Source organism: Pelodiscus sinensis, chromosome 21, assembly GCF_052426305.1.
Source record: "Pelodiscus sinensis isolate ZL-2025 chromosome 21, ASM5242630v1, whole genome shotgun sequence".
Classification (NCBI taxonomy): domain Eukaryota; kingdom Metazoa; phylum Chordata; order Testudines; family Trionychidae; genus Pelodiscus; species Pelodiscus sinensis.
This window is the reverse complement of record NC_143072.1, coordinates 11089769-11114926: the sequence shown is the minus strand read 5'-3', so window position 1 is coordinate 11114926 and position 25158 is coordinate 11089769. Positions and strand designations below refer to the sequence as shown.

The window sequence follows — 25158 nt, the reverse complement described above, 5'->3', positions numbered from 1 at the left end:
GGCCTGCAGCCGCAGGCACACGGAGGAGTTGCGGTACACCCGGGCGTCGTGTGCTTTGCCGGACCAGCCCACATTAATGTCCGTGAACTGGCCCCGGTGGTCACACACGGCCTGCAGGATCACGGAGAAGTACCCCTTTCTGTTGACGTACCGGGACGCCTGGTGTTCCGGGGCACGGATGCGGATGTGCGTCCCGTCGATGGCCCCCCCCGCAGTTGGGGAAGCCGAGGGCGCCGAATCCTTGGATGACGGCGTCCGGGTCGGCGAGGCGGACCACCCTGCGGAGCAGCACCCGATTGATGGCCTTGACCGCCTGCGGAGAGAGACACAGCAAAGCGCCAATCAGTGGGGCGCCCGGGTGGCTGGGAGCGTGCGTGCCCTGGCAGTGCCCCGCGCCCCACTCCCGGAAGCAACCCCCCTGGCAGCATGTAGTACGGCCGGGACAGCCCGACCCCTCCGGTGCGGGGCGCTTTCACCTCCTCCCGCCCCCCCTTTGTCCCTGGGGCGGCCCCCCTCCCCGCCGGCTCGGTGGCCGACGAGCACCATACCTGCATGAGCACCGCTCCGACGGTGGATCTCCCCACGCCGAACTGGTTCCCGACGGATCAGTAGCTGTCCGGCGTGGAGAGCTTCCAGAGGGCGATGGTCACCCGCTTCTGGAGGGGGATGGCGGGTCTCATGCGAGTGTCCCTTCTGCGCAGGGCTCCAGGAAGGTGTCCCTCCTCATCCTGAAGTTCTGGGTCCACTGTCGGTCGTCCCAGCGCTCCAGGACGATGCGGTCCCACCAGTCGCTGCTGGTGTCCAGACGCCAGACGCGGCGGGGCACGCCGGTGCCGGGGCGCCGCCGCGGCTCCTCCACAGCCCCCAGGGCGGCCAGGCGGAGAGGCAGGGGGCTGACGTTCACCAGGTGGTGCCAGGCAGCCTCGAGCCATTGGTGGCAGGCTTGCAGCAGCAAGTCCAGAACGTGCACCAGAAGGTGCAGGGCGAGCTGTGGCTCCATGTTGCCACCTGCGGCGGCCCCCCCGAAGGAAAGCACCGACACAGACGGGCAAAGAGACCAACGCTTTGCTGTCCCTCGGCGAGGTTGGCAAGCTAGCAGGAAAAGCTGAGAACCGGCTGTCCGGGGGGGTCCCTTTAAGCTCGAGCCTCAGATAGCCTCAGACAGCAGCCACACAAAGCAACTACTGACCTGATGCCCTGCCAGAACCGGTTTCAGCTGCCCTTAAATGCCCCCCTGCGTCCAATCAGTGTGGACGCGCTAGTTCGAATTAGCAAAACGCTAATTCGAACTAGTTTTTAGTTCTAGATGCGTTAGTTCGAATTAGCTTAGTTTGAATTAACTAATTCGAACTAAGTTAGTTCGAATTAGCGCTGTAGTGTAGACGTACCCTGAGGGGCTTGCCCCTTGTCCAGTGGACCACACTCTCTCTATGCTGAAAGCTGCTAGATTGTGTCCCTCTGTGCAACATGCAAGGCTACATGATACAGACCTCTTCCATGTTAATGCCCCATCTCCTCCAGCACTGTGCATCCACCACTTTCTGAGCTTTGGTGTCCAACACGCTAGCCAGCCCACTAGCCACATGTGGCTATTTGGCCTGTTGAGTGTGGCTAGTTTGCTATAGTGGTAGCCACTGTAGTGGCTAATGCTTCAGAACTGGTTGGACACCACTGCTCTACCCTGTTTTAACAAAGCAATAGCATTAGGAGCCAGGGGCAGTGCGGCAGATTGCAAAGGGTGGACACCAGGGGGGGAAAGTGAAATACATGTTTCACCCAGAAGGAACCCGGAAGGATCATACATTAGAGCCAGAGAGCTGGGAAGTTTACATCAGCTGAAGAGCCTGCCTGCCTGGTGTCGCAGAGAGAACTCGGAAGAGAAAAATAGAAATACGGTAAGATGGATGTATCTTGGCTCTATGGCACTGATACCAGGCCTGCTGTGTGTATTATTTCAGCTCTTATCAATGACAGTGGTTTCAAACTTCTCTCTCATAGGTTAGAAATCTAAGAAACTCCTGGGCAAAGCTCCCTGCTCAGGAAGACTGGAGGGAGTTGGAATTGGTCAAGACTTTGTGTTACTCACAGCAGCATGTGCCTCTGGGTCTTTATTGGGTCTGATTCTTGTTTACACCAAGATCATTTTACACCACAAAGGAATTTTGCCCTTGATTTCAGAGGGGCCAGGATGTCATCCTTAGAAGTGTAAAGGAGCTGCTAGAACTGGACAGAGCAGGGACCCATGTCCCCTGCCTGCTCCTTGACAAAATAAATCTTTTGCTATGAAAACACATCTGAGAGGTGATTCATGGGGGAGACATGTGGGGTCACATGCCCCCAGATTTCTGCCAGGGGTTGCACAGATCAAAAGTGTGAAAAATCAGGACAGGAGGGGGGTGTGTGGGAGGTGGGGGGGGGGGGAAGGAATAGGCACCTACATAAGAAAAATCCCCAAATTTTTCTTTGGGGAATCTCCAGGATTCTCCAGGATTTTACCAGTAATCTCCTTATAAATCCAGACATCTGGTCATCCTTTGTGCACCAGAATGTGGGTAGCAGCAGCCTTTTGGCTCTGTGCCACACAGGAAGGGACAGGGACTGCTCCCAGCTGGGTAGGCGGGGGAGGGGAGGAAGGATCTGGCTTGTATCTTTGCAGAACTCATCCCTCCCCCCACTTCCTCCCAGAGGCTGACAGCAGCTCCTGTACCTTTCTGCTTGTGCAGCACTGAAAACAGGGTGACCATATTTCCCAATGGGAAAAATGGGACACCTCCTGGGTTTTGGTAACTGGGTTTTTTGGTTCTTTAAAGGATTTGAAACCACAGACAGAGGAATACTTCTTTTTAGGGTTAAACAAAGATTTTTTTATTTTTTCTATTTACTTTATAATTAATTTTCCATTTAAATCAATTTACTATTTTTTATTCTTTTAAGACAATATAATATACAAAGAAAAAGTAGAAAAACAGTACAGTTAAAAACAAACAAACAAGAAATAACAACTTCTCCTCCACATATACTCTCCTGATTTACTTTTAAACAATTTATGGAGTTAACAAATATATAATACTCACGTTAAGAAAGAGAGAAGCATTGCTTAGATTCAGGAGATATTCTTTTCTTTATGTTTTTCCTTTCTTTGGATTTTTCGTTGCAACTTCGACCGGTATTTGTTCCCCTTTCGGAGCTTATGTGCGGCAGCGAGATTCAGTGCCAGGGAGGGAGCCCTGGTTGATCAGACCTAGCTTTTTGGATTTGCAACCCGTCCGCTCGTGGTCTGTTTTAGCCAACCTTATCTACCCTGTGTCGGTATTTTGGTACTCCTCCACTCGCCTGACAATTGCTGACGTTAGATTTTTGTTGTCTCATTCTGCCCTTACAAAAACTTTCGTCTGCTCCATTTGGGGTAATCAGCACTTTGTTGCATACTGCTGTCTGTGTTACTTACTTCCCTAAAAGCGGGGTTATTGTTGGTCATCCAATCAAATTTTGTTTTTATTTTTATCTCCTGTATCTCACAATGCTGCCTTTCCTTTACACTTACAATTAAACTGGTGCTCATTTAACATACTCTGGGTAGGCCTTAATACCTTCCTGAGAGCTCCCATAGGCCTCTCTCCCCCTCCTAGGACTGACCTGGAGTCCCTTACCTAAGCTCCTCATGCCCCGAGCCCTGCCTTGGGGGATGAGTCTCCCCTGGCTGACAAGGGTAATTTCCAACCTAAGTTTTGAGCAGGATTAGGGATGCAACTTTGCGAAGCAGATTGTTGCCCTACGCTGGATGGAAGTGGTGACACCAAATATACGAACAGTCTCTGCTTCATCGGCTGGAGTGACGCTATCAGCCTCTGCTCTTCCAGCTTGGTTCCCAGACCCACCTTTAATACATTACTGGCCCAACTTTTTGTCCTCCAACTTTGTTCATAGTGGTCACAGTCAATCAAGAAATCAAAATAAATTCCAAGGAAAAACAAACAGAAACAGAATTCCTATTCTGTAGGAAAATAACTAAAAGTGGAAGTACAAGATAAGATTAAAATGCATATACATTTGAAGTTTTCTACTTGTTGATTTAAATCAATTTTGTCTGACAATAGGGAGTTTTACAGAATTACAACAGTCATACAGTGTAACTGATAGTTCAACTGAACTGAAATTAATTCTGACAGAAGCAAACAAAAGGTACTATTTGTACTATTCTACTAATTAAATTGGCCGGGTACCTTTCTTAACGAGAAATGTTAGCGCATAGGAACCTGAATGACGGATCATTTTGCTAGGTACAGTGCAGGGCCTGGCTAAACTCTAATCAGTGAATATAATTGCATATTTCAGCTACACCAGACTAACACGGCTACATTTCTATCACTATAATTGCAGATTGAGTAGACATACACTAATGTAGCTTTAATCTAGCTATCTCAAGTCTCGAAACAGCAAAGCAGCAGCAGTACAAGCCTGCCTGGATCCCTGGGTAAGTTGGTTGAAACTATAAAGATCAGAATGATCAGACACAGAGGTGAACACCATTTATTGGGAATAAGTCAACATGGCTTTTGTAAAGGGAAATCAAGCCTTATAGATCTGTTAGAATCCTTTGAAGGGCTCAACAAACATGTGGACAAGGAGGGATCCAGTGGATATAGTGAATTTAGATGTTCGGAAACCCTTTGACTGGGACCCTCACCAAAGGCTCTTAAGGAAATTAAGCTCTTATGGCATAGGAGGGAAGGTCCTCTCATGGATCAGTAACTAGTTAGAAGACAGGAAACAAAGCAGGAATAAATGGTCAGCTCTCAGCATGGAGAGAGGTCAATTTCAAATGACATAGCGTAAAAACAGAAATTTCAGCTCCCCACCACCGTTCAGAGACTTGTCACTGACAGCTATCAACTCACCGCTTTCCTTCTAAACCAGGGGTGGGGAACCTCTTTCCAACCATGAGCCATTGCCCCATAGAAAAAGTCAATCATGGCCACACAGAGTAAAAAGCAACTTAATTTAGGTTTTTTTAAAGAGAAAATTAGAAAATATCCTAAACTCCACCTGGGGGGGGGGGAAGAGGACTTGGGGCTTCCCACCCATGGTGGAGCCAGCTGGAGCTGGTGGCTCCAAACCAGTGTGGAAGGGAGGTGCTGAGGCTCAGAGCTGCCCACCTTTAGAGAGGCAAGCTGGCACTTGCTGCTCCTGCCCTGTATGAGAGTTGTTGGGCCAGATGAACATAAACAATGGGCTGGATCCAGCCTACAGGCCGTAGGTTCCCCACCCCTGCCCTAAACAAAAGGTGTCTGCTCAAAAAAACTAAAGACACAGAAAGGAGGGAGCTGGGCCAGGAATTGTGGCTAGGAGCTGTAGTCCACATGTACTTGTAACAGCTGGAGGGAGTGTTGTGGGAGAGCTTTATGCTAATACACTTGCAGGTGCAAAGGGTGACCAGCTGCTTATCTGTACTGTTGAACTTAAAATGGGGCCCTCCTCTTGTGCAGAGCAGCCTCTGCAGCAGAGAGAATTTGGGATTCGGGACTGACCTACAGCAGGGTCCCCAACCTTTTTAAGCACAAGATCACTTTTCAATTTAAGGCAATCCAGGGTCTACTTCAAACCCAAATACCCTTGTCACGCCTCCTTCCCCTCCCCTTTTTTGAGGTCCTGCCTCACACCTCCACCCCGTCTCCAAGGCCTCACCCTGCTCACTCTGTGGAGACGGGGTACAAGAGTGGAGGGAGGATGACATCCTGACATCAGCACCCCCCCTTGTGCTTCCCCTCCCCTGCACAGCGAGCAGGAGGCTCTTGGGGGCAGCTCCAGGGCAGGGGGCAGGAACAGCAGGGCAGTGGGGGGAGGGGCAGCTGAAGTGCCAGTGCTTGATAGCTTCCTGGCCAAACCAGTCAGGATCCCCTGTCAGAGGCTCCAAGATCTGCCGGAAGACCCCTGCCGTGAGGGCAGGGGATTGGACTTGATGGTCTCTCGAGGTGCCTTCCAGTTCTAGTGTTCTGTGATGCTATGATCCCAATCTACTGGTTGGTGACCACTGATCTAGAGTCGTTCATTAGCAGCAGTTTTTTCTTCATTATTTATTGCTTTAAGGACAGTAAGCTTTTTAGTTGACATGTGTAAAGTATCTGAAAGAGAAAAGGCCCGACCTAAATGCTAAGGATTTTTTAATTTATTTGTTATTGTTTTCTTAGGCACAAGATGGCCCCTGAGGAGGATCAGCCAGAGGTTGATTTAGCCACAAATTATCCAGAAGTGGTTATACAAGTAGGAAAAATAACGTTTGGTGAGAGCCAGAGAAAAAAGATTTACAAAAATATAAGACAGAAGCAAAAACTTAAGCTTGCCCGTGCAGTGTGTGCTTTGTTAAACTCAGGAGGAGGAGTGGTCAAAGCCGAGATTGAAAATGAGGGCTACACCTTACAAGGAAATAGTGTTGGACTGGATATAGAAACTGCTTTTCGGGATTGCATTCAGAGCCCAGATTTGACACAATATTTTAACTATATGCAGCAAAACAATTCCTTTTTGATATTTGTTAAATCATGGAGCAGTAAAAATTCATTTGATGTCTCAGCCCTAATAAAACCACGTATTTGCAGCCTGAGCTCTGGTTTGTATCTGAGATCTGGCACTTCTGTTGTCAGTATGAAACCTGGTGATGCTTTGGAATTTCTCAAGAAGAAACAAGCCCATACCACAAGAGAATTGAAAGAGGAGAGTGGGCCCAGTGCTAAAAAACCCCAGCTGCATGATGTGCAGGGAGCAAAGGCAGCTGGCGTGCAGGAGGAGAGAGATATAAGCAATGCGGCCGCACAGTTTTTTGAAAGAGACCGACTGGAGCATGGAGAGACCCTGAATTTCACAGAATCGACAGATGTAGAATTTAAAGACTTTGCAACTAAGAACATCTTGCATTACCTCAAAGACATATTGCCAGATTATCTCTCTGCATTTGCAAACACACAAGGAGGGTATTTAATAATTGGAGTGAACGATAACAGCACAGTTGTAGGATGTAGCAGTAAAGATGTAAATTCTGACGATTTAATAGAAACAATAGATGACGCCAGAAAGAAACTGACCCTCTGTCCCGGTCATATTGCCAGAGAAAGGGAACATAATTTAAATTACAAACATAAAATCATAAATGTATACAGTAGTTGTGGAGACCATTACGGATATGTCTGTGCTGTGAGGATTGAATCTTTTCGTGGTGCTGTGTTTTCGGAAGCCCCGGATTCCTGGGTTGTGAAGGGCAACCACATGGAGAGGCTGTCAGCTGAGGAGTGGTACACCCAGATGACTGCTGCTGATCCAGGTTCAAAAATATCGTTCATAGTTTACTAGGGGGTGGTGCCTCCTACTTGCTGTGCTTGCCAACCCCACATCACAGGGGGTTGGCAACTCCCAGCTCTCCCCCCGGTCACTGGGGAGGGCTGGGCTGTGGCTGCACCAACTTGGTCTCCTCCCATCCCCCCCCATCAGCCAAAGTCTCTTCTCCCCCCCCCCCCCCACCTTGGCCAGAATCCCTTTTCCCTCTATTTCTCACCCCCCCCACACCCCGGCCAACCCAGCCCTCTCTCTCCTTCCCCACCCCCCAATGTGGCCTAACCCTCACCCCCCAAGGCCAGGCCATGGTGTGCAAGGCCTGGCTCCAACCCTGATAGTGCTTCTCCTCTAGGGTTACCAGGAGTCTAAAAAAAAATACTGGACACACTTGATCGGGGGGAGGAGGGGAGGGACTGGCCAGGAGGAAGGGGGGGCACACAGGAAGCAGAGTTGGCTGGGGGGCAGCAGGGCTGGCTGGGGGGAGATTGGGGAAGGGGCGGCTGGAGGAAGCAGAGCTGGTTAGGGTGAGTTGGGGGAGGGGTGGCCAGTGGGACTGGGGCTGGCCGGGAAGAGAGGGTTGGGGGCAGTGGGGCTGGCCAGGGCGGGGGGGAGCGAATCAGGGAGCGGGACTGACCCAGACACGTGCCGATTCCAGGGTGCTGCCCATCCCGCATTCAGTCCTGGCGAAGCAAGTCTGGCTGTGGCTCCGCCACATGCTTGACCAGTGCTCAGGGACAGGGCTTCACCTCCTCCTCAGGTGCAACCAGAGGCTCCCAGTGCTGATCGCAGGCTCCCTCTGCCCCCGCCAGGTTTCTGTCCAGCACCCTGCTGGAAAACCAGAAAATACCGGACATTGCACATGTCTGGTATTTTCTTTTTTTTTTTTTTTTAAACCAGACAGAGGGCCTGAATACCGGACACCTGGCAACCCTATTCTCCTTCCGCCACCGGGAAGAGGAGGTGAGGGCTGGGGCCATAGGTAGCCCCAGCTCTCCGTGTGGGCCCTGGGAAGGGCCAGGCTGGAGCTTGTTCCTGTGGACACAGTGACATGATGTCACTCTGTCGTCCCATAGGAAAAACCTTTTAAAATATATAGAGAGATTTCTTGTGTTCGCGTTCATTTCATTGACACTAGAATGGCAGTGTTTTTGCTGTTGACATTACTGCTTGGTTTTGGCTTCCCACTGCTGATTTTAAAAAAATTGCAAGCATATAAAGCTGGGTGGTGTTGTCCTGGAATACCTTTTTGTCTAGTAGAAACAAAAGACAGGACTATGTAGCACTTTAAAGACTAACAAGATTGTTTATTAGGCGATGAGCTTTCGTGGGCCAGACCCACTTCCTCAGATCAAATAGTGGAAGAAAATTGGCATGACCATATATACCAAAGGATACAATTAAAAAAAAAAAGTGAACACCTATAAAATTGACAGATCAAATTTTAGAACAGAGTGGGGGTGAGGTGGAAAGGTTAGTGTCTGTGAGGTAATGACATTAGAGGTGATAATTGGGGAAGCATCTTTGTAAGCGGGGCCGTGGAGATAAGCCCAAATGCCTATGATGAGCAACCCATACAGACTGTATTCGGCCCTGAGACGGGCTATATGAAGACAGTCAGGGGGCACTGAGGCGCACTGGGGTGTGAACCCCTGACACCACAAAACAGACATAAGACAAAGAGAAAGCTGTTGCTTGCCATTTCATCCAGATGACCATTCTCTCAACCTTAAAACATGCATATTGCTTCAGAGAGATTTGACTCCAGACTTCAACGAGAAGCTTCAGAATTGTCATTCATGCTTAAATTTGACACTATGTATGGGTCTCAACAAAGATGCTGTTCTTCCGTCAGTTCGGCCCCAATGTGCGCTGTCCCTTCTGCCTTCAAGTCGCCTCCCCAGGGTCCTAGTTCCGGTTCTGGTGGCTGTAAGGTAATAAGCATACCCTCTCGGGCGTTCCACTTCTTTAGTAAATTGACGTGATAAATTTGTTTGTCCTTTCGTTTTCCTGATAATTTGATTTCATAATCCACTGGTCCTACCTGCCGTAGGACCTCAAAGGGCCCTTGCCATTTGGCCAACAATTTTGAGTCTGGCGCCGGTAATAGCAGGAGTACCCTGTCCCCCGGTTGGAATGTCCTGGGCTTGGCGCCCCTGTCATAATACTGGGCTTGCTTATTTTGGGCCTGAAGGAGGTTCTCCCTAGCCAGCTCCCCTACGGTCCGGAGTCACCTTTGCAAGTCCAAGATATAGGGCACTGTACCCGTCACCCTGGAATCCTGCTCCTCCCAGGTCTCCCGCAATAAGTCCAGGATCCCCCGGGGTTGTCGGCCGTAAAGCAACTCAAATGGGGAGAATCCCGTTGAGGCTTGGGGCACCTCTCGTACCGCAAACAACAGTGCCGGCAGTAATAAGTCCCAATCCTTTGGGTCGAGCTCCACAAACCGCCGCAACATACTTTTAAATGTCTTATTGAAACGTTCAACAAGTCCATCTGTTTGCGGGTGGTAAACTGAGGTACGCAGGGTCTTAATGTTTAAGAGGCGGCAAAGCTCCGCCATCAGTTTGGAAGTCACATTGGTCCCTTGGTCAGTTAGTATCTCCCTGGGGAGTCCCACCCGGGAGAATACCTGTACCAATTCACGCGCCAGCGTTGCCGCCGTCGTGTTCTTAAGGGGGACCGCCTCAGGGTATCGGGTGGCATAGTCGATTATGACCAGTATATACTGGTGCCCACGTCGGGACCTCTCCAGGGGACCCCAGATCTAAAGCCACCCTGTCAAATGGCACCTCCACCACGGGAAGAGGGACTAGAGGGGCTTTCGGCACTCCTCCCTGAGCCGTCCTTTGGCACTCAGGGCAGGACTCACAGAAGTCTCTGACCTCTTTATAAATCCCAGGCCAAAAGAACCGCTGCATTACGCGTTGTAGGGTCTTCTCTCGCCCCAAATGTCCAGCCCAGGGGTTCGCATGTGCTAGGTCTAATACCTGCCTCCGATACCGAGCGGGAACCAACAACTGGCTAACCTCTGTCTGCCCGTCGGTCGACCGGGCGATCCGGTATAGTCGATCGGCTCTTACCTCGAATCACGGTGCTGGTCGAACAGCTGCCCCCGTGCTGGGGTCCCCAGTCTCTCCTGCCCCTTGTTCCCAGGCATGGGTTAAGGAGGGATCTTCCCGTTGGTCTCTCATGAAGTCCTCATCCCCTCCTATTTCCTCCGAACTGAGGATTTTCTCTGGGCCCGGTTCCTCCTCTGGGCCTTGGGGTGTTCCCCTTTCCCGGTCTTCCGTCCCTGCTGGTGATGGTTGCCCCTGCTTCTCCCAGTCTCGCAGGATGCGTCTGAAACCCGGCCAGTCCCGGCCCAGTAGCACTGGGTACACCAGCTTTGGGGCTAACGCTACCCTGCAGATCACCTCATCTACCCCATCCGACAACTGGACCCAACCTGTGGGGTAGGTGCTAACATCCCCATGGATGCATTGCATTGAGATGGATCCCCCGGCCGCCTCCCACTCTGGGACCAGCTCGGATCGTACCATTGTCTGGCTGCATCCCGAATCTACCAGGGCGGTCACTGGCCTCCCCTCTAGCCATACCTGCCGGGTGATCTTTGTCCTGTCCCGCCATCTTGCCCGTAGGTCAGCAGCCATCACCTGTCCATACGCACCCTCTGTGTGGGGGTCGTACCTTCGCTGGCCGCTTGCTGGTCCCAGCCCCTCACGCTGCGGGGTAGGACCCCAGTCTGGGCTCCCTTGCGCGTTGGTTTCGCCCGGGCCCAAACCACCTTCCGCCCGTCTTCTAGTTTCTCTTACCATCCCGGGTCGGTGGTTCTGAGTCCTTTCCCTGGCGGTTGGTCGCCGCCACCTTCCCCAGGTCCTCTCAGGGCACAGCCTCCGGATGTGGCCCGGCTTCCCGCAGGCCCAACATGTCCGCGCCTCCCCTGTTGTCTTCACAGGGGCCGCTCCCCCTTTATCCCTATTAGCTGGGGGGGGCCTCCTGGCTCCCACCCCGTAGGGGCACTCCCTCCTCAGGTGTCCCCTGTGCCCACAGGCAAAACAAGTTCTCAGGCGCGGCCCCTGCCCCCAACTCTTGGAGCCTGGTTTGCTATGGAGCTCGAGGTCACCCCTTTGTCGTGGCCTGCTCCCCTTTTCGCATGGCCCCGCCTGTAGGGCCTCCCAGGCCCTCCAATACTTATTCATCATCCACTTTTTTTTTTTTTCCAACTCCCCGTTCCAGTCCTGTGGTCTACCGACCACTATTTACTCACAATAAACCCCTTTTCCCTCAGGGTGGGATTATACTGCCCACATTCTCCACCATCTGTCAGGGGTTCACACCCCAGTGCGCCTCAGTGCTCCCTGACTGTCTTCATATAGCCCGTCTCAGGGCCGAATACAGTCTGTATGGGTTGCTCATCATAGGCATTTGGGCTTATCTCCGCGGCCCCGCTTACCTAAGCCAGGCTGTAACCTGTCTCCAAGCCCGGGCCTTTCCTCCAGCCCCTCATCAGGGTAGCCTAAGCTGGCCTTCTCCCAGCTCTAGCTGGCTAGCCCCAGCGGGTCTCCCTCCTGGGAGCTCCTGCTTCCTCCACAGCCAGCCCCTTACTGGCCTCTCTCCTCCCTCTTGAGCAACCTGGGCTTCTCTATATATACGTGCCAGCTGTGCTCATACTCGCCCTAATGGGTTCAGCTGGCTTCTACCAGCCATTCGTGCAGTCCTGGGTCTTTGCCAGCTGGGCCCTCTCTAGCCCTAACTAGCTCCCGTTGGTCTCCTTTCTGCTAGCCCCGGCTCCGTGCCGGAGTCCTGGTATTAAAGGGCCAGTGCAGGGCAGGCGCCCTGTCACATGTGGGCATTGATTCTTTGGCGAAGTGTCTGAAGTTTGTCCAATGTACATACAGACGGACACTTTAGGCACATGATGGCATACATTATATTTCCGGATGAACAGGAATATGTGTTCTTGATCTTGTAATAGGCATGGTTAGGTCCAATAATGCAGAGTAAATATGTGGACAAAGCTGGCACAGGGGTTTGTTGCAAGGGAAAGTTCCAGGGTTGGTATTAGTGTGGTGTATCCTGTAGTTGTAGGTAAGAATTATCCTAAGGTTAAGTAGTTATCTATAGGAGATTATGGGTCTGTCTCCCAGAGCCTCTCGGAGGGTAGTATCCTCTCGGAGGGTAGTATCCTGTTCCAGTATAGGTTGTAGTTTGATAATACATTGGACGGGTTTAAGTTGGGGGCTATAGGTGTTCTATTTTTCTTGGGTCTGTCTTGAAGTAGATGGTTTCTGGGTATCCATCTGGCTCTTTTAATTCATTTATTTATTTATTTCTCCGGGTGGGTAATTGAGGTTTATAAATGCTTGGTAGAGATCCTGCAGTTTCTAGTCTGTCAGTGGGATTAGAGCAGATGTGACTGTATCTAAGGGCTTGGCTATAGACAATAGATCATATGGTGTGTCCTGGATGGGAGCTGGAGGCATGTAGGAAACTTAAAAAACAACAAATGGTCTGGTGGCACTTTAAAGACTAACAAAACATGTAGATGGTATCATGAGCTTTCTTGGGCACAGCCCACTGCTTCAGATAACCATCTACATGTTTTGTTAGTCTATAAAGTGCTATCAGACCATTTGTTGTTTAAGTTTATCCAGTACAGACAAACTCAGCTACTTCCTGAAGTTTTTTTGTCTAGTGTTTAATTTACATCCCTTAACCCATCCTTAATGTGTTTGAGGCTACAGTAGTTCCTGGTGAACAGGTACCCATCAATGCCACCATAGTTGGGTATCTTTAGTGCAACCTTTCCACTCTCCCCGACTGTGATGCACATTACTAATTTCAGGTCCAAACTGACTTGCAGTTTTCATGTTGTTTATTGCTTCACTTGGACATCTGGCTGAATCTTAATTGACTCCCCTCTACCTTGTTTCCTCTTCCACTATTGTTAGTTATGTCTTCTACATTACATCGTAGTGCAGAGTTGAGTGCTCTGGATAGAGAGGACCATTTTACAGGCCCATTCTATGGCTGACTGAGGGCTGTCGAAAGGGACCGCATCCTCTTGACATAAAACAGCTGCCAGTGTGGATTCATGTGGTGGACAAAACCAACCACTGCTTTATGCCTGGCTTAGCAGCACATCCTGCTGCAAGTTATCTATTGTGCATACACACCTCTTTCTTTATAGAGCATCATCTCAGACCATTCAGAGAACAGTTTGTGGCACATTTGCTTACACCTCCTTCTATTTAGGCTTGGTGTAGCAGGGTGCTGCAGGGCCTGCTTGAGTCCTGCCGGGCGGTACTGACAATCACTCAGACATTGGGGTTCTGGAACCACTTGTGCTGTTTATTTACAGAGCGTGCTCCCGTCACCTTTTCACCAGACACAGCTTGGGTGTCAGTGTCAGCACCCAGGAGGGACGTGCTATCACTCTGTCTCCCCTTTCCTATATGGCTTCCTTTCTCCCAGCCTTTTATACAGCCCCAGGATAATTGAAAGAGAATCCTCTGAACTGTTATTCATGCTTAAATTCGACACTTTACACCTGAGTCTGAATAAAGAATCTAATTATCTTACCCATTACAAAGATAGCTTCCCCAATTATCACCTCTAATACCATTAGCTCACAGGAATTTACCTTCTTCCCCCCCCCCCCCCCATCCCCCTTCTGTCTGAAATTTGATTTGTCCTTTTCATATGTGTTCATTTTTTTTAATTGTATCCTTTGGTATATATGGTTGAGACAATTTTCTTCCACTATTTGATCTGAGGAAGTGGGTCTGGCCCACGAAAGCTCATCATCTAATAAACCATCTTGTTAGTCTTTAAAATGCTACATTGTCCTGCATTTTGTTCCAGGCTAATTAGACCATCAGGGATTGTTTTCCTCTAGCCAGCACCAGCTCATGTCCCTTAATGGGGGCTGCTGTGAGAGAGGGCTGAGTCAGCAACTCCTGCCCAGCACCCCAGAACACTTGGCAAAAGTCAGTTTCCATTTTTAATAAATTGACAATTATCCGCTTATTTGTAAAAACTTTTTACTAAAATTTTCAGTTACCTGAAGTTACAGGTTTTAAGCATTTTTTTTCTATTTTTATCAATATACATTTTCACATTTGTGGAAAATTGTGGGCAAGTGAGGGGGCCCAGGCAATAACTGTTAAATGAATGTGGATGTTCAGATTTTTAAAAAGCTTTTAATAAATATTTTAGAGTCTGTGTGTGAGTCCTTTTGTTTAGGGATGTGATGGAATAGTCAACTACCTGATAAGCAGGAGCTTATTGGGTAACTGCTCCATCCATCCCCTCGCCACTCTGCACTCTTAAAGGGACAGAGGAGCCCCTGTACAAAGACACTGGCTCATTCTCTGGTCCCCTGCGGGGTCTCAGGACAACCCTCACGCTGCTTCTCTGCATTTTTAAAAGGACGCAGCAGCAGCCTGTCTGCTTGTCTATCTCAGCACAAGCCAGATGTTGCTGCTGTGTCCTTTTTAAAAATGCAGAGTGGCAGCGTGAGGGTTGTCCTGAGACATGGCAGGAGACCAGAGAATGACCCAGCATCTTTGTACACTGGCTCCTCTCTGTCCTTTTAACACTGCAGAGTGGCAGCCGGGAGTTGTGCTCAGATGCAGCCTGAGCAGGAAGTGAGCGCTTAAAGTGTCCTTCCTTAACAACTAGTTGAGTAGTCGACTAGTAAATTAATCGATACTTAACATCCTTGGTTGTGCCAGGAAAACTGGAAGCCCTGGGACTGGTTTCCATAACATGCAAAGGGAGGGGCTGCTGTTCAGAGGGATGTGATACTGAGAGGTATACGATACCCTTCCCAGCTAGCTTATAGTAGTAAAGGATGGAAGAAACTTGTATTAACGTGCACTTTAATTTATTTTTCAAGAACTTTCCAATTTTGCTGATGCTTTTAAGAAGGAGCTGAGTCTGTCTGATGGACCTCCCCTCGTCAAACCAGTTTATTCACACCAGGGGGCTGACAGTCTGGATGATATGCAAAAATATCTCTTTCCAGGTGCATCTTGTGGAAGCTTTATTCTGGTTTCTGTATTTTGATGTGTTTGAAGGGGTGTGGTTTGGGGGATGGGGTGGGTTGCTGAGGAGTGAGTAGCCCTGGTCACTTTACTTGCATGAGGCCAAGACAGGCAGAGTGTTTGTGAAGACTATTGGTGGGAAATTATGCACCAACTTTGACAGCTACTGATTTGAATGTGAAGTTGGGTTCTCTACACTCAAGATTCAGGAGCTCATATTACTTGGTGCCCGTGGCCATGTTCTAGCCCACCCAATTAGACCCCATTTGGAGGGTTGAGCACTGCTAGCCTAGCCATGCTTAGCACCCCTTTGCTTTCAGGGAGCCTAAACAGCCTAATGTCCTGGGGGTAGAGGAAAGAGCCACTTGATTTCAGCCTCACATGTTTATAGTGGGATAACTAATAGGATGGGGGCAGTGTTCCCAGTAAACTGTGTGTTTGTGTGGTTGCTCAATGCCACCCAGCTGACTAGCAGAATGCCTACAGCTAGGTTTTTGTTTGTACTGGCAGTACCCATCTGCACGTCTTGGTGCACAGAAAAAAATTATTCTGCACATGCATGGAAAAATCTGCACATGGATTGAAAAGATTAAGGGACATTGGTTTAGCAGGTTTAACTGGATAGGGGATCCAGAGCCTGAGGTTAGTTACAGCCCAGCACTTCTTCGGTATTGACTAAAAGTTGTTGCAAGCTGATGGCTGTTAGTGCTCTGTGACATGAGGTTGTGGAATCTTCAATACTGGAGCTATTTAAAAGCAAGTTAGATAGGCACGTTAGATAGGCGTCTACACAAAGGAGCCATCTACACAGCTCTTTTTTGTGCAAAAACCTCTTGCGCAAAAGGGATCCAAGGAGGAAATGCAAATGCGAGCGCAACATATGCAAATGAGCACTCCATTTGCATTTCCTCTTGCGGAAAACCCTTGCAGTGTAGACGTAGCCTCAGATGATCTAGACCAAGGGTGGCCAGCCCATAGCTTGTAAGCCACATGCAGCTCTTCAAAGAGAAAATTGTGGTTCTTGCACCTGCGGTTCGTGGCTCTGAAAGGGGCAGCAAGTTTCTGCCTGCACGGGGATGCTGGGGCAGACTTAAAAATGGCTGCCCTTAAAAAGGCAATGCCTGCTCTGTTCTTAAAAGGGTTGCGGTCTGCCCCCCCTCACCTTTTTTTCCCCTCTCTTGCTCAACTTTTTTCCCTTGGCTGTTTGTGCTGTATCCACCGCTATTTTGGCTCTTTGTCTGTAACAGGTTGGCCACCCCTGTTCTAGATGGTTCTTGGTCTTGCTGTGAGGGCAGGGGACTGGACTTGATGACCTCTCAAGATCTCTTCCAGTTGTGTTCTAGGATTCTATGAGTCACGAACGGGACTGAGACCTGATCAGCTGCTGTCCATATTATAATTGGTATCAAATGGCTCCCCAGTTGGTAATCTCAGCAGAGGGACCAAGAATTGTGTGGGTGCAATCTAAAGTGCCCCTGTAGATTTAATTCCTTTATTACTCCTAGGAGTCTCAGCGGGGTAGCCATGTTAGTCTGTGTGAAGACTCCTCAGTCAGTGGGGAGGGGAGAGAGGGGGCACTGCTGACCCCCAGAATTTCCACAGATCTGTGAGGCATGCCTCGGCCTAACCGTTGGCCAAGTGACAGCCCTCTACGGCCCAGCCCAGGGTCGGGGTACCAGGCAATGGGGGGGGAGGGGGGAACACCTATAGTTCAAGGGTCACAGTCTAAGGCACAACCCTGAGTGAGGGCACTTGGCAAGGATCGGGTCTCCTCACTCCCAGAGAACCAACAAGTGCAGGGGGTTTTCCCCCACAGGGGGAACCTGCCACCCAAAGAAAGGGGAAGCAGGCAGGATGCAGGCCCACCCCCTCCACTGCTTCCCGGCCCAGGGCCCTGATAGTGGCAGCCTTGCAGCCACTAGATCGGCGGGGATCCAGGCCATTACACACTGACTAGCTCGGGGGGGGGAGGGGGGCCGCAATGCGCTGCCCACCTGATCTCCATCTCCATCTCCTTAGCTGCCCTGTGGTCAGCTATCCCCAGGCCGCTTCCCCATTTCCCCTGTGGGCTTACCAGACTCTGGCACTGCTTGGGGGGGGTGGGTCCCATGGGTGACAGACGGGCTGGCAGGGTGTCCATGGGCTCTGGTTCCTGCAGGGGTCCAGGTGGGCTGGCCCAGTCATCTGTGCCTGGCGAGGGTCCCGGAGGGTTTGGAGTGGGTTCAGCTGGTGTCTCAGCAGCCTAGGCCAGGGCTCCAGGGTTGGCAGGGGTCCTGGCAGCCCAACCCAGCCCTCTGACTGAGCCCGTGGCTCTTCTAGTCCTAGATCTGCCCTCTGGCTTCCTCTGGACGGGGCTAGGTTTGGCTGGACTCACCTGCCAAGGGGTTTTAGAGGGCACTTCCTCTTCCAGGTCAGTGGGTGGCCGTGTTGCTGTCCCAGGTTCATTACAGTCTGTAACTGTAAAAAAACAACAAATGCTCTTGCAGCACTTAAGATGCCTCTACACAGCACCCTAAACTCGAAATAAGATACACAATTTGCGTTGTGCAAATTGTGTATTTTGAAATTTGGCACATCTACACAGCACCAAATTGCAAAATGTACTATTTTGAGCCATCTTTTATCCCTTGTGCAACGAGGTTTGCTGAGATGGCAAAATAGCATGCCCATTATTTTGAAAAATATTTTGAAATAACGGGCAGCTTGTATAGATGCAGAATAGCTATTTTGAGATACCTTCGGTACTCTGAAATAGCCATGCAGTAGAGACGTACACTTAGGGTACGTCTAGACTACAGGGTTTTGTCGACAGAAGTTTTGTCGACAGATACTGTCGACAAAGCTTCTGTCAACAAAGAGCGTCTACACTACATTCAGTTCTGTTGACAAAGCAAGCTGCTTTGTTGACATGGCAGTGTAGACACAAGGACAGTTTACATGCAATAACACCTTCTGTCGACAGAAGGCGTTATGCCTCGTAAAATGAGGTTTACCAGCGTCGACAAAACTGCTGAGTTCTGTCGACGTTATGTCAACAGAACTCAGCGGTAATGTAGACGCAGGTATAGTTTTGTCGACAAAAGTCCACTTTTGTCGACAAAACACACCCTTAGAGACTAACAAAAAATGTATATGGGATCATGCGCTTTTGTGAGCACAATCCACTCCAGATAAATGGAGCAAAGGGTCCAGAAGAAGTGACTCTTGTGGAAGCATCTCGACATATATGGAGATTGGAGAAGGTGGGCAAAGTATGAAAAGAATGTGAACTGCTGTTGTCTCTACTATGAATGGGGACTACAGTCTCCATGGCTGTCAAGCCACATTCTTTTCATACTTTGCCCACTTTTTGCCAACATTCACTTGCTTAGAATAATTATTAAAGTTGGATTAACATGCCTCACACTAACTCCAACAACTTCCTCTGCTCTGAATTTTTAGTGGAACCTAACAGGATAAAATACACTCCAGAAAACCTCAGCAATGAGATTGCCTCCAAGCACCCAGGACTGATAAATTCAATGAAGGAACACACGCAGCTACTTTCTCATGGGCTATTGATATTTTCCAGAAGCTGGGCTGTTCAGGTTGACTTGCAGGAAAACCCATATGTGGTGTGTGATGCTCTCTTAATAGCTGTGGACAGTCCTCCAATACTCTACACAGTCTTTGAGAATCCCAACTCTGCAGGCATTTTTGAATATTCAAGATGCACTGCACGCAGGTTAAAGGAAAAACTGGTAAACGTAGGGGGCTACACTGAAAAAGTGTGTGTGAGGCCAAAGCTACTGTGTCTGCATGGTGACAGTCATAAAGACCAAGATGGGAACATGAACGTGCAGTGTAGGTACCCGACTGATTACAGTCGCATCAACAGTGATAACCTGCAACTTTTACTGCGCTCGCTCACAATATTTTTGCTGAGTTTCCCCTCCTTTTTAAGTGACCAGCTTGGCTGTGAGTTTTTCAACCTCCTGACCATCCGACAGTACGAATTGCTTTCAAAAAACCTTCATGTGGCCAAAAAGCTATTTGTCTATGGCCTGCCAGGAACAGGGAAAACCATAGTGGCTCTGAAGATCATTGAAAAGATAAGGAATGTGTTTAATTGCAAGCCAGAAGAGATTCTCTACATCTGTGAGAACCAGCCTCTGAAAAATTTTGTGAGGTGAGCATTTCAGATATAATTGCAAACTGTGCCAATGCTTGATCGATGCTATTTATTTAAGGTAAGGTGCACATCTCTATGAAAAGTGTGGGTTTGAGGAATACATTATATTTACTTATTGCTGAAAAGATGTTTTCAAGAACTAGAAAGATCTTTCACCCTAAAGGCACGAATAGTTGCTGTTTTGAACACATCACAGAGTTATTGGAAACCATTTATTCACTAATAACACTACCATTTCACTGCTAAATTTGGCTAGATACAGTTCAAGATAGGTCTAAGTTGGACAGTGGCAAAGAGGTGTCATTTACACCAATTTGGCATTCAGTGTGTGCAAAATGAATGCAACTCGCACATCATGGGTGTGTAGGAATAGAGGGCTTACAGGTTGAACCTCCCTAGTCCAGAACCTTCTGGTCTGGCAACGTCCATAGTCTGGAATGATTTCAGTTAGCAGGATGTCCACTTATGGCTGTGGCCAAGTTTCCCGCAGTCCCATAAGGTTTGTTTATAGCCACCAGTCCTGGCTCAGTGTTCTGTGCTGTTGTTTAGCTTGAATTTACCCCTAAATGTCTTCTAACATCTCAGTAAGCAGTGGCAGTGTTGGTAATGCTGCTAGACTAGAATTCGTGAGGCTACCATGGTTCAGAATGAGTCAGGTCCCAATAGTGCTGAACTAGAGAAATTCAACCTACAGTAGAAAAAGTAGTGGTGGAAAGATAGCCCTAAAGCAGCTTGTAAATGGCTTGCAATGGTGAAAGCAGAATCTGATCAGGCATTCTGCACCCAGGATGCTCAATTAAGAGTCACGTTTCCATGGAAACCAGACATTTGAACTGGAAGCCCCTCATCTGAAAGTTATTAAAATACTTGTGGCTAGAGGAAGGGAGGTAATAGTATAGTTGACTAACCATTTCATGCTATAGACTACATACATTTCCTGCCTCCCTCCCCCCCCCCCCCGCAACCCCACCAGTACATTTTTTAGCAGGCTCATTTTTTAGTCCCCACTCAAACCATGCTCCCTACCCTGGAGGGCTCTTGTACATTTCAAAAGCAGAAGTGCCGGCAGTTGTAACTGGCACCAGCAGGGACTGAAGATGTCCCTGCTCACGCCATTTCCCCTCTGTCTCTCTGCCTCCCCAAAGCTGGTGCTGGGGGATCCATCTATACCAGTTTCCCCCAGCACCAGCTTCTACTCCTCCCCCTCTTGCTGCCTCTCTCTGCATTTGCTTATCGGATAGTTGACTTGTCGCTAATGTCACTATGCAGGATGTAGATTTCTAGTATAATTCTGTGTTCAGGACATGTGGTTATCTGGGATGCATGCATTAGTCTTACTAAGGCAATTTTTTTTCTTCAAGTCAACCTTTTACTGGGAAGGAGGTTTGTTTTGTTCATAACTGTTTTTCTGTAGATTTACAGCTTATTTCACTGATTTCACTCCATCACAATTGATCAGATTTAGAGAAGTTCTTTGCCGTACACATGCACTAATATTTCTCAAATATTTTATTTGTGTTGTAGTCAGAAAAATATTTGCCAGTCTGTGACAAGAGTAACCTTCTTAAAGATGAACTTTGAAGAAGTGAGACACATAGTAGTTGATGAAGCTCAGAATTTCCGGGCAAATGATGGCGCTTGGTTCACAAAGGCTAAACGTATCACCCAACGACATAGTGAGCCTGGTGTATTCTGGATCTTCTTGGATTATTTACAGATAAGTCACCCTTTTGCGACTGGTCTTCCACCTGCACGTCAGCATGATCCTGTGGATTCACTAACCAAAGTGGTCCGAAATGCCAAGGACATATACAACATCATAAAAAGTCAAATGGAAGTTATTGTAAGGGATAAAACATTAATCCATGTTCCTTATCAGCGTTTAGAAAAGTTGTTAGACAAAGCCTCATGTGATCACCATCTGCCAGGTTATACCATACGAAAAGACTTAAATAAGAATGAAATGGCAAATTATGTGGCTAGACAATGTCTTAGGTATTTGGAAAAGGGCTACTCAGAGAAAGAGATTGCTATTCTGTGCAGCACAGAGAAAGATAAACCAGACTATGAGCCCATATTAACAAGAGAAATGAGGAAATTCAGGCTGAATATAGTTTTCCAAACAGCAGATGAAATACAAGGAAAGCATATTATTCTTGACAGCATCCGTCGCTTTTCTGGCCTAGAAAGGAGCATTGTGTTTGGTGTCAATCCAGTCCCTACACAGGAAGAGATTTCTGCCAACCTTTTACTCTGTGTGGCATCCAGAGCTAACTTACACCTACATTTGCTGTTTGAAAAGATCCCACCATCTTCCCGAGCAACCCATTCCAGTGCTTCACCTAGGCCAGTGGTCTCCAACCTTTTTACACCCAAGATCACTTTTTAAATGTCAGGACAAGCCAAGATCTACCCTTATCGCTTCCCCAAGATCCTACCCGTTTCATGAGGCCTCGCCCTCTGTTCCCCTTCTCTCCATCACTTGCTGTCCCTGGCCCTTATACGTTCTCAAGGTACAGTTACATTGCTGCTTTTTTTACTCCTTCTGTTGGAAGAAATTTTTCCAACATTTGGCCCATCTAGACAGGGCCCAATGTTAGAAACCCCCTTCCTTTGGAAGCCCCCTCATTCCTCATGGAATAAGGAATAGAGAGGCTGCCAAAAGAGCATGTTTGTCAGAAAAACACCTGCAGTCTAGCCGTACCCTCACTGGATTGAAACAGGAGGTGCGGGCTCTGGGGTGGAATGAGGGATTTTGGGGTGGGAAGGGATGAGAGGCGCAAGCTCTGGGAAGGAATTTGGATGCAGGAGGAGGTGGAGAAGAGGATGCTGGCTCAGGGAAAGGGCTCCAGGCTGGGGAATGTTGGGGTCAGGTGGAAGGTTAGGATGCTGAGCAAGCCACAGGCTTGTGGATGTGAGGGTGCAGGAGTTTGGGTTGGGGGGGTGTAGCCAGACAGACCAACCCCCCATCTCATCCATCTTATTTGCCTCTCTGAGGTTCCTGAAGCATACAGGGCAGAGAAGGAGCAGTAAAATCAGCATAGTCTATGCTGGCTCATCTGATCCTGAGAAGCTGAAAACATAGATATGAGGAGAAAGAGAGCGATTAAGGCAATAAGCTGGCCTTGAGGCTGCGAGAACTGCCCGGCTGGCACCCATGTTGATTCGAACACACACAGTCCCTGGGAGAGGAATCCCCCACTGAGAAAAGAATGCCCAGTACTTCCAATTTAGTTCTCTCTTACAAGTGTAAATTAAGTTCACAACTCCCTTGTAAGAACTGATCTCACAAAAGGCAGACCAGCACCATTTGGCATGACAGATAAGAAAGAGAAATACGTGACCCCATGAGTATAAAAGTGGTACAGCAGCACACTCTCTTTTGAGTGTCATTCTACCCTCTACCTGCTGGTCGGGTTAGGTGTTTGACCTCCCGAGGTTCTATGGGGACGCCCACCTCGTATTTTCGTCTTTCCTAGGAATTGAGGGACCGGCCCTGGCCTGACATGCTGGAGTCGAGAGGCACAGAAGGGGGGTAAAAATTGTACCTGGATGTGGTCCTCTGTCTTAAGTGTACACATAGAAAGAGTAAGCTGTTACTTGGTACCATTATTTCTATTTTTCTATCTTTATCTTCTTTGTAACCGTTTTTAAGATCTATATTTTGCTAGTAGTTAAGAAATAGAGCAATAGCCATTGTAACCATATGATTTATAAGCTTCCTCAATAAACCTGTAACTGTTTAAGCTTTAACCTGACTCCTTCAGTTGCTGTAACAGAACCAAGCACAATTTAAAAGAACTTCAGCCGGTCTTAAGGGACAGATATAGGGAGAGCTTGGGCGTTTGAATTTGTGTCACACCAAGGTGGCAGAATCCACTGGGGCACTTCTCAGTCTCCCCCAAGGCTGCCCGCTGCGAAGGAATTATGAATTCTAGCAGCTGAAATCTGAAGTGTTATAAGCTCTCCCTGTACACTTAATGGAGCGCTCGTCAACCTCCTCCAGGTTGCCCGCTGCAAGGGACCCCGGTCTCAGCAGTTGAAGTCTCTGGTGTATAGCACACACACACACACACACACCACTCACTGCCCTGACCGTCGGCTGACAGGGTGTGAGGAGCTCAGGGTAGGGAGACTGAGTATGATGGGCTCAGGACACAGATTTGCACTGTGCGGATGGTGCAGAAGTGTTGTGGCAGAAGACTGAGGTTGTGGGGGTACAGGAGTTGAGGGATAAGAGAGGCTCAGGTCAGAGAGTTCCAGTGTACGACAGGCTCAGATTTGGGGTTGGGGTGCAGGGTACAGGAGTGTTATGATGCTGTGGCCAGATGAGGGCTTGGCCCCAATTGGGGGCTTGTTGGCCAGGCTCCATTTTTAAATAAAATATTGTCAAACACAAAGGGTGCGTCTAGACTGGCAAGATTTTGCGCAAAAGCAGCTGCTTTCGTGCAAAAACTTGCCAGCTGTCTACACTGGCCACTTGAATTTGCGCAAGAGCAATGCCTTTGTAATGCACAAAATCAGTGCTTCTTGCACAAATACTTTGATGCTCCCACTCGGGAAAAAGCCCTCTTGCGCAAGAGGGCCAGTGTAGACAGGGAAGGAATTTTTTGCGGAAGAAAGCCTCGATGGCGAAAATGGCCGCCGGAGCTTTCTTGCGCAAAATCACGTCTAGACTGGCCACGGATGCTTTTGCACAAAAGCACTTTTTTGCACAAAAGCATCCATGCCAATCTAGACGCTCTTTTGCGGAAAAACTTTTCTGTTAAAAGTATTTCTGCAAAATCATGGCAGTCTAGATGCAGCCATAAGGTTTCAGCGTTGTCTTTATTTATGGGGAGACGAGGAACCTGTTTTGAGTCAGGGGTCACTCACTCACAGAAAAGTCAGTCGGGGCCACGCAAGTGAGACACAAAACCATAACCCCTCAAGTCTCATTAATGTGGCCCCAACTGTGGGGGCAGAGGGCGAGGTGCCAAAGTGTGCTGGGGCAGGGGCCAGAGTACCGGTGAGTGCTGGTGCAAAGTACTGGGGGGCGGAGGGTCTGGGCAGGGCGGAGGGGGCAGGGACTGATACTTGGGGATCCTGCAGCTGTGGGCCAAGGTCCAGGAAGGGTGCAGGCTGCTCCCCCATCCCCCAAACAGTGGTGCGGTACCTGAAATTTTGATCTGTCATGTGCCTCATGCCTTCCCCTGTGTGGGGGAGCAGGGGGAGTCCCGGCCCATGCCAGTCCCAACTGATCAGTCATCGCACTCCTTGCTCCCGCACTCCCTGCAACAGTGCGTACTATCCACTCAGCTGGAGCCAGTGCTCTGGGGACTTTATTCCTCCACTGCCTTCCCGGGAGGGGGCAGAGGGGGAGTCCCAGACCGCACCAGCCCCAACCACTCAGGCAGCGTGCGCCCTGCTTCCCACAACAGCACGCGCCACCCGAGCAGCTGGAGCTGGCACAGTTCCGGACTCCCACCCCCTCCCCCATGTGTAGGAAGGTGGCAGGGGAAAAAGTGTTATCACGCGATTATTGCAGATTAAACACAAGATTTGTAAATCTGTGCTGCTTTTACATTCCGCTTTTGAAAGAGGAATGTAGTTTAGACATGCCCCTAGTGAAAT

At 49.0% G+C, this 25158-nt stretch overlaps 1 protein-coding gene across 1 annotated transcript; it reads left to right on the top strand.

Moving 5' to 3' along the window:
* Positions 1–1800: 1800 nt before the first annotated feature.
* LOC149521911 (schlafen family member 13-like) lies at positions 1801–24555 on the top strand. The gene is made up of 5 exons (XM_089772214.1): positions 1801–1895; positions 6189–7315; positions 15227–15355; positions 18816–19542; positions 21070–24555. Exons 2-5 carry the CDS (start codon positions 6196–6198, stop codon positions 21932–21934), a joined length of 2841 nt encoding a protein of 946 aa, XP_089628340.1. The 5' UTR covers positions 1801–1895; positions 6189–6195; the 3' UTR covers positions 21935–24555.
* Positions 24556–25158: the final 603 nt, after the last annotated feature.

Excerpts from the sequence above, each read along its gene's own strand:
- LOC149521911 (XM_089772214.1), top strand. The coding sequence starts at position 6,196 with ATGGCCCCTGAGGAGGATCAGCCAGAGGTTGATTTAGCCACAAATTAT. Across the intron at positions 7,316-15,226 it reads GATGACTGCTGCTGATCCAG|AACTTTCCAATTTTGCTGAT; the intron begins GTTCAAAAATAT and ends TTATTTTTCAAG. Across the intron at positions 19,543-21,069 it reads CCTCTGAAAAATTTTGTGAG|TCAGAAAAATATTTGCCAGT; the intron begins GTGAGCATTTCA and ends TTTGTGTTGTAG.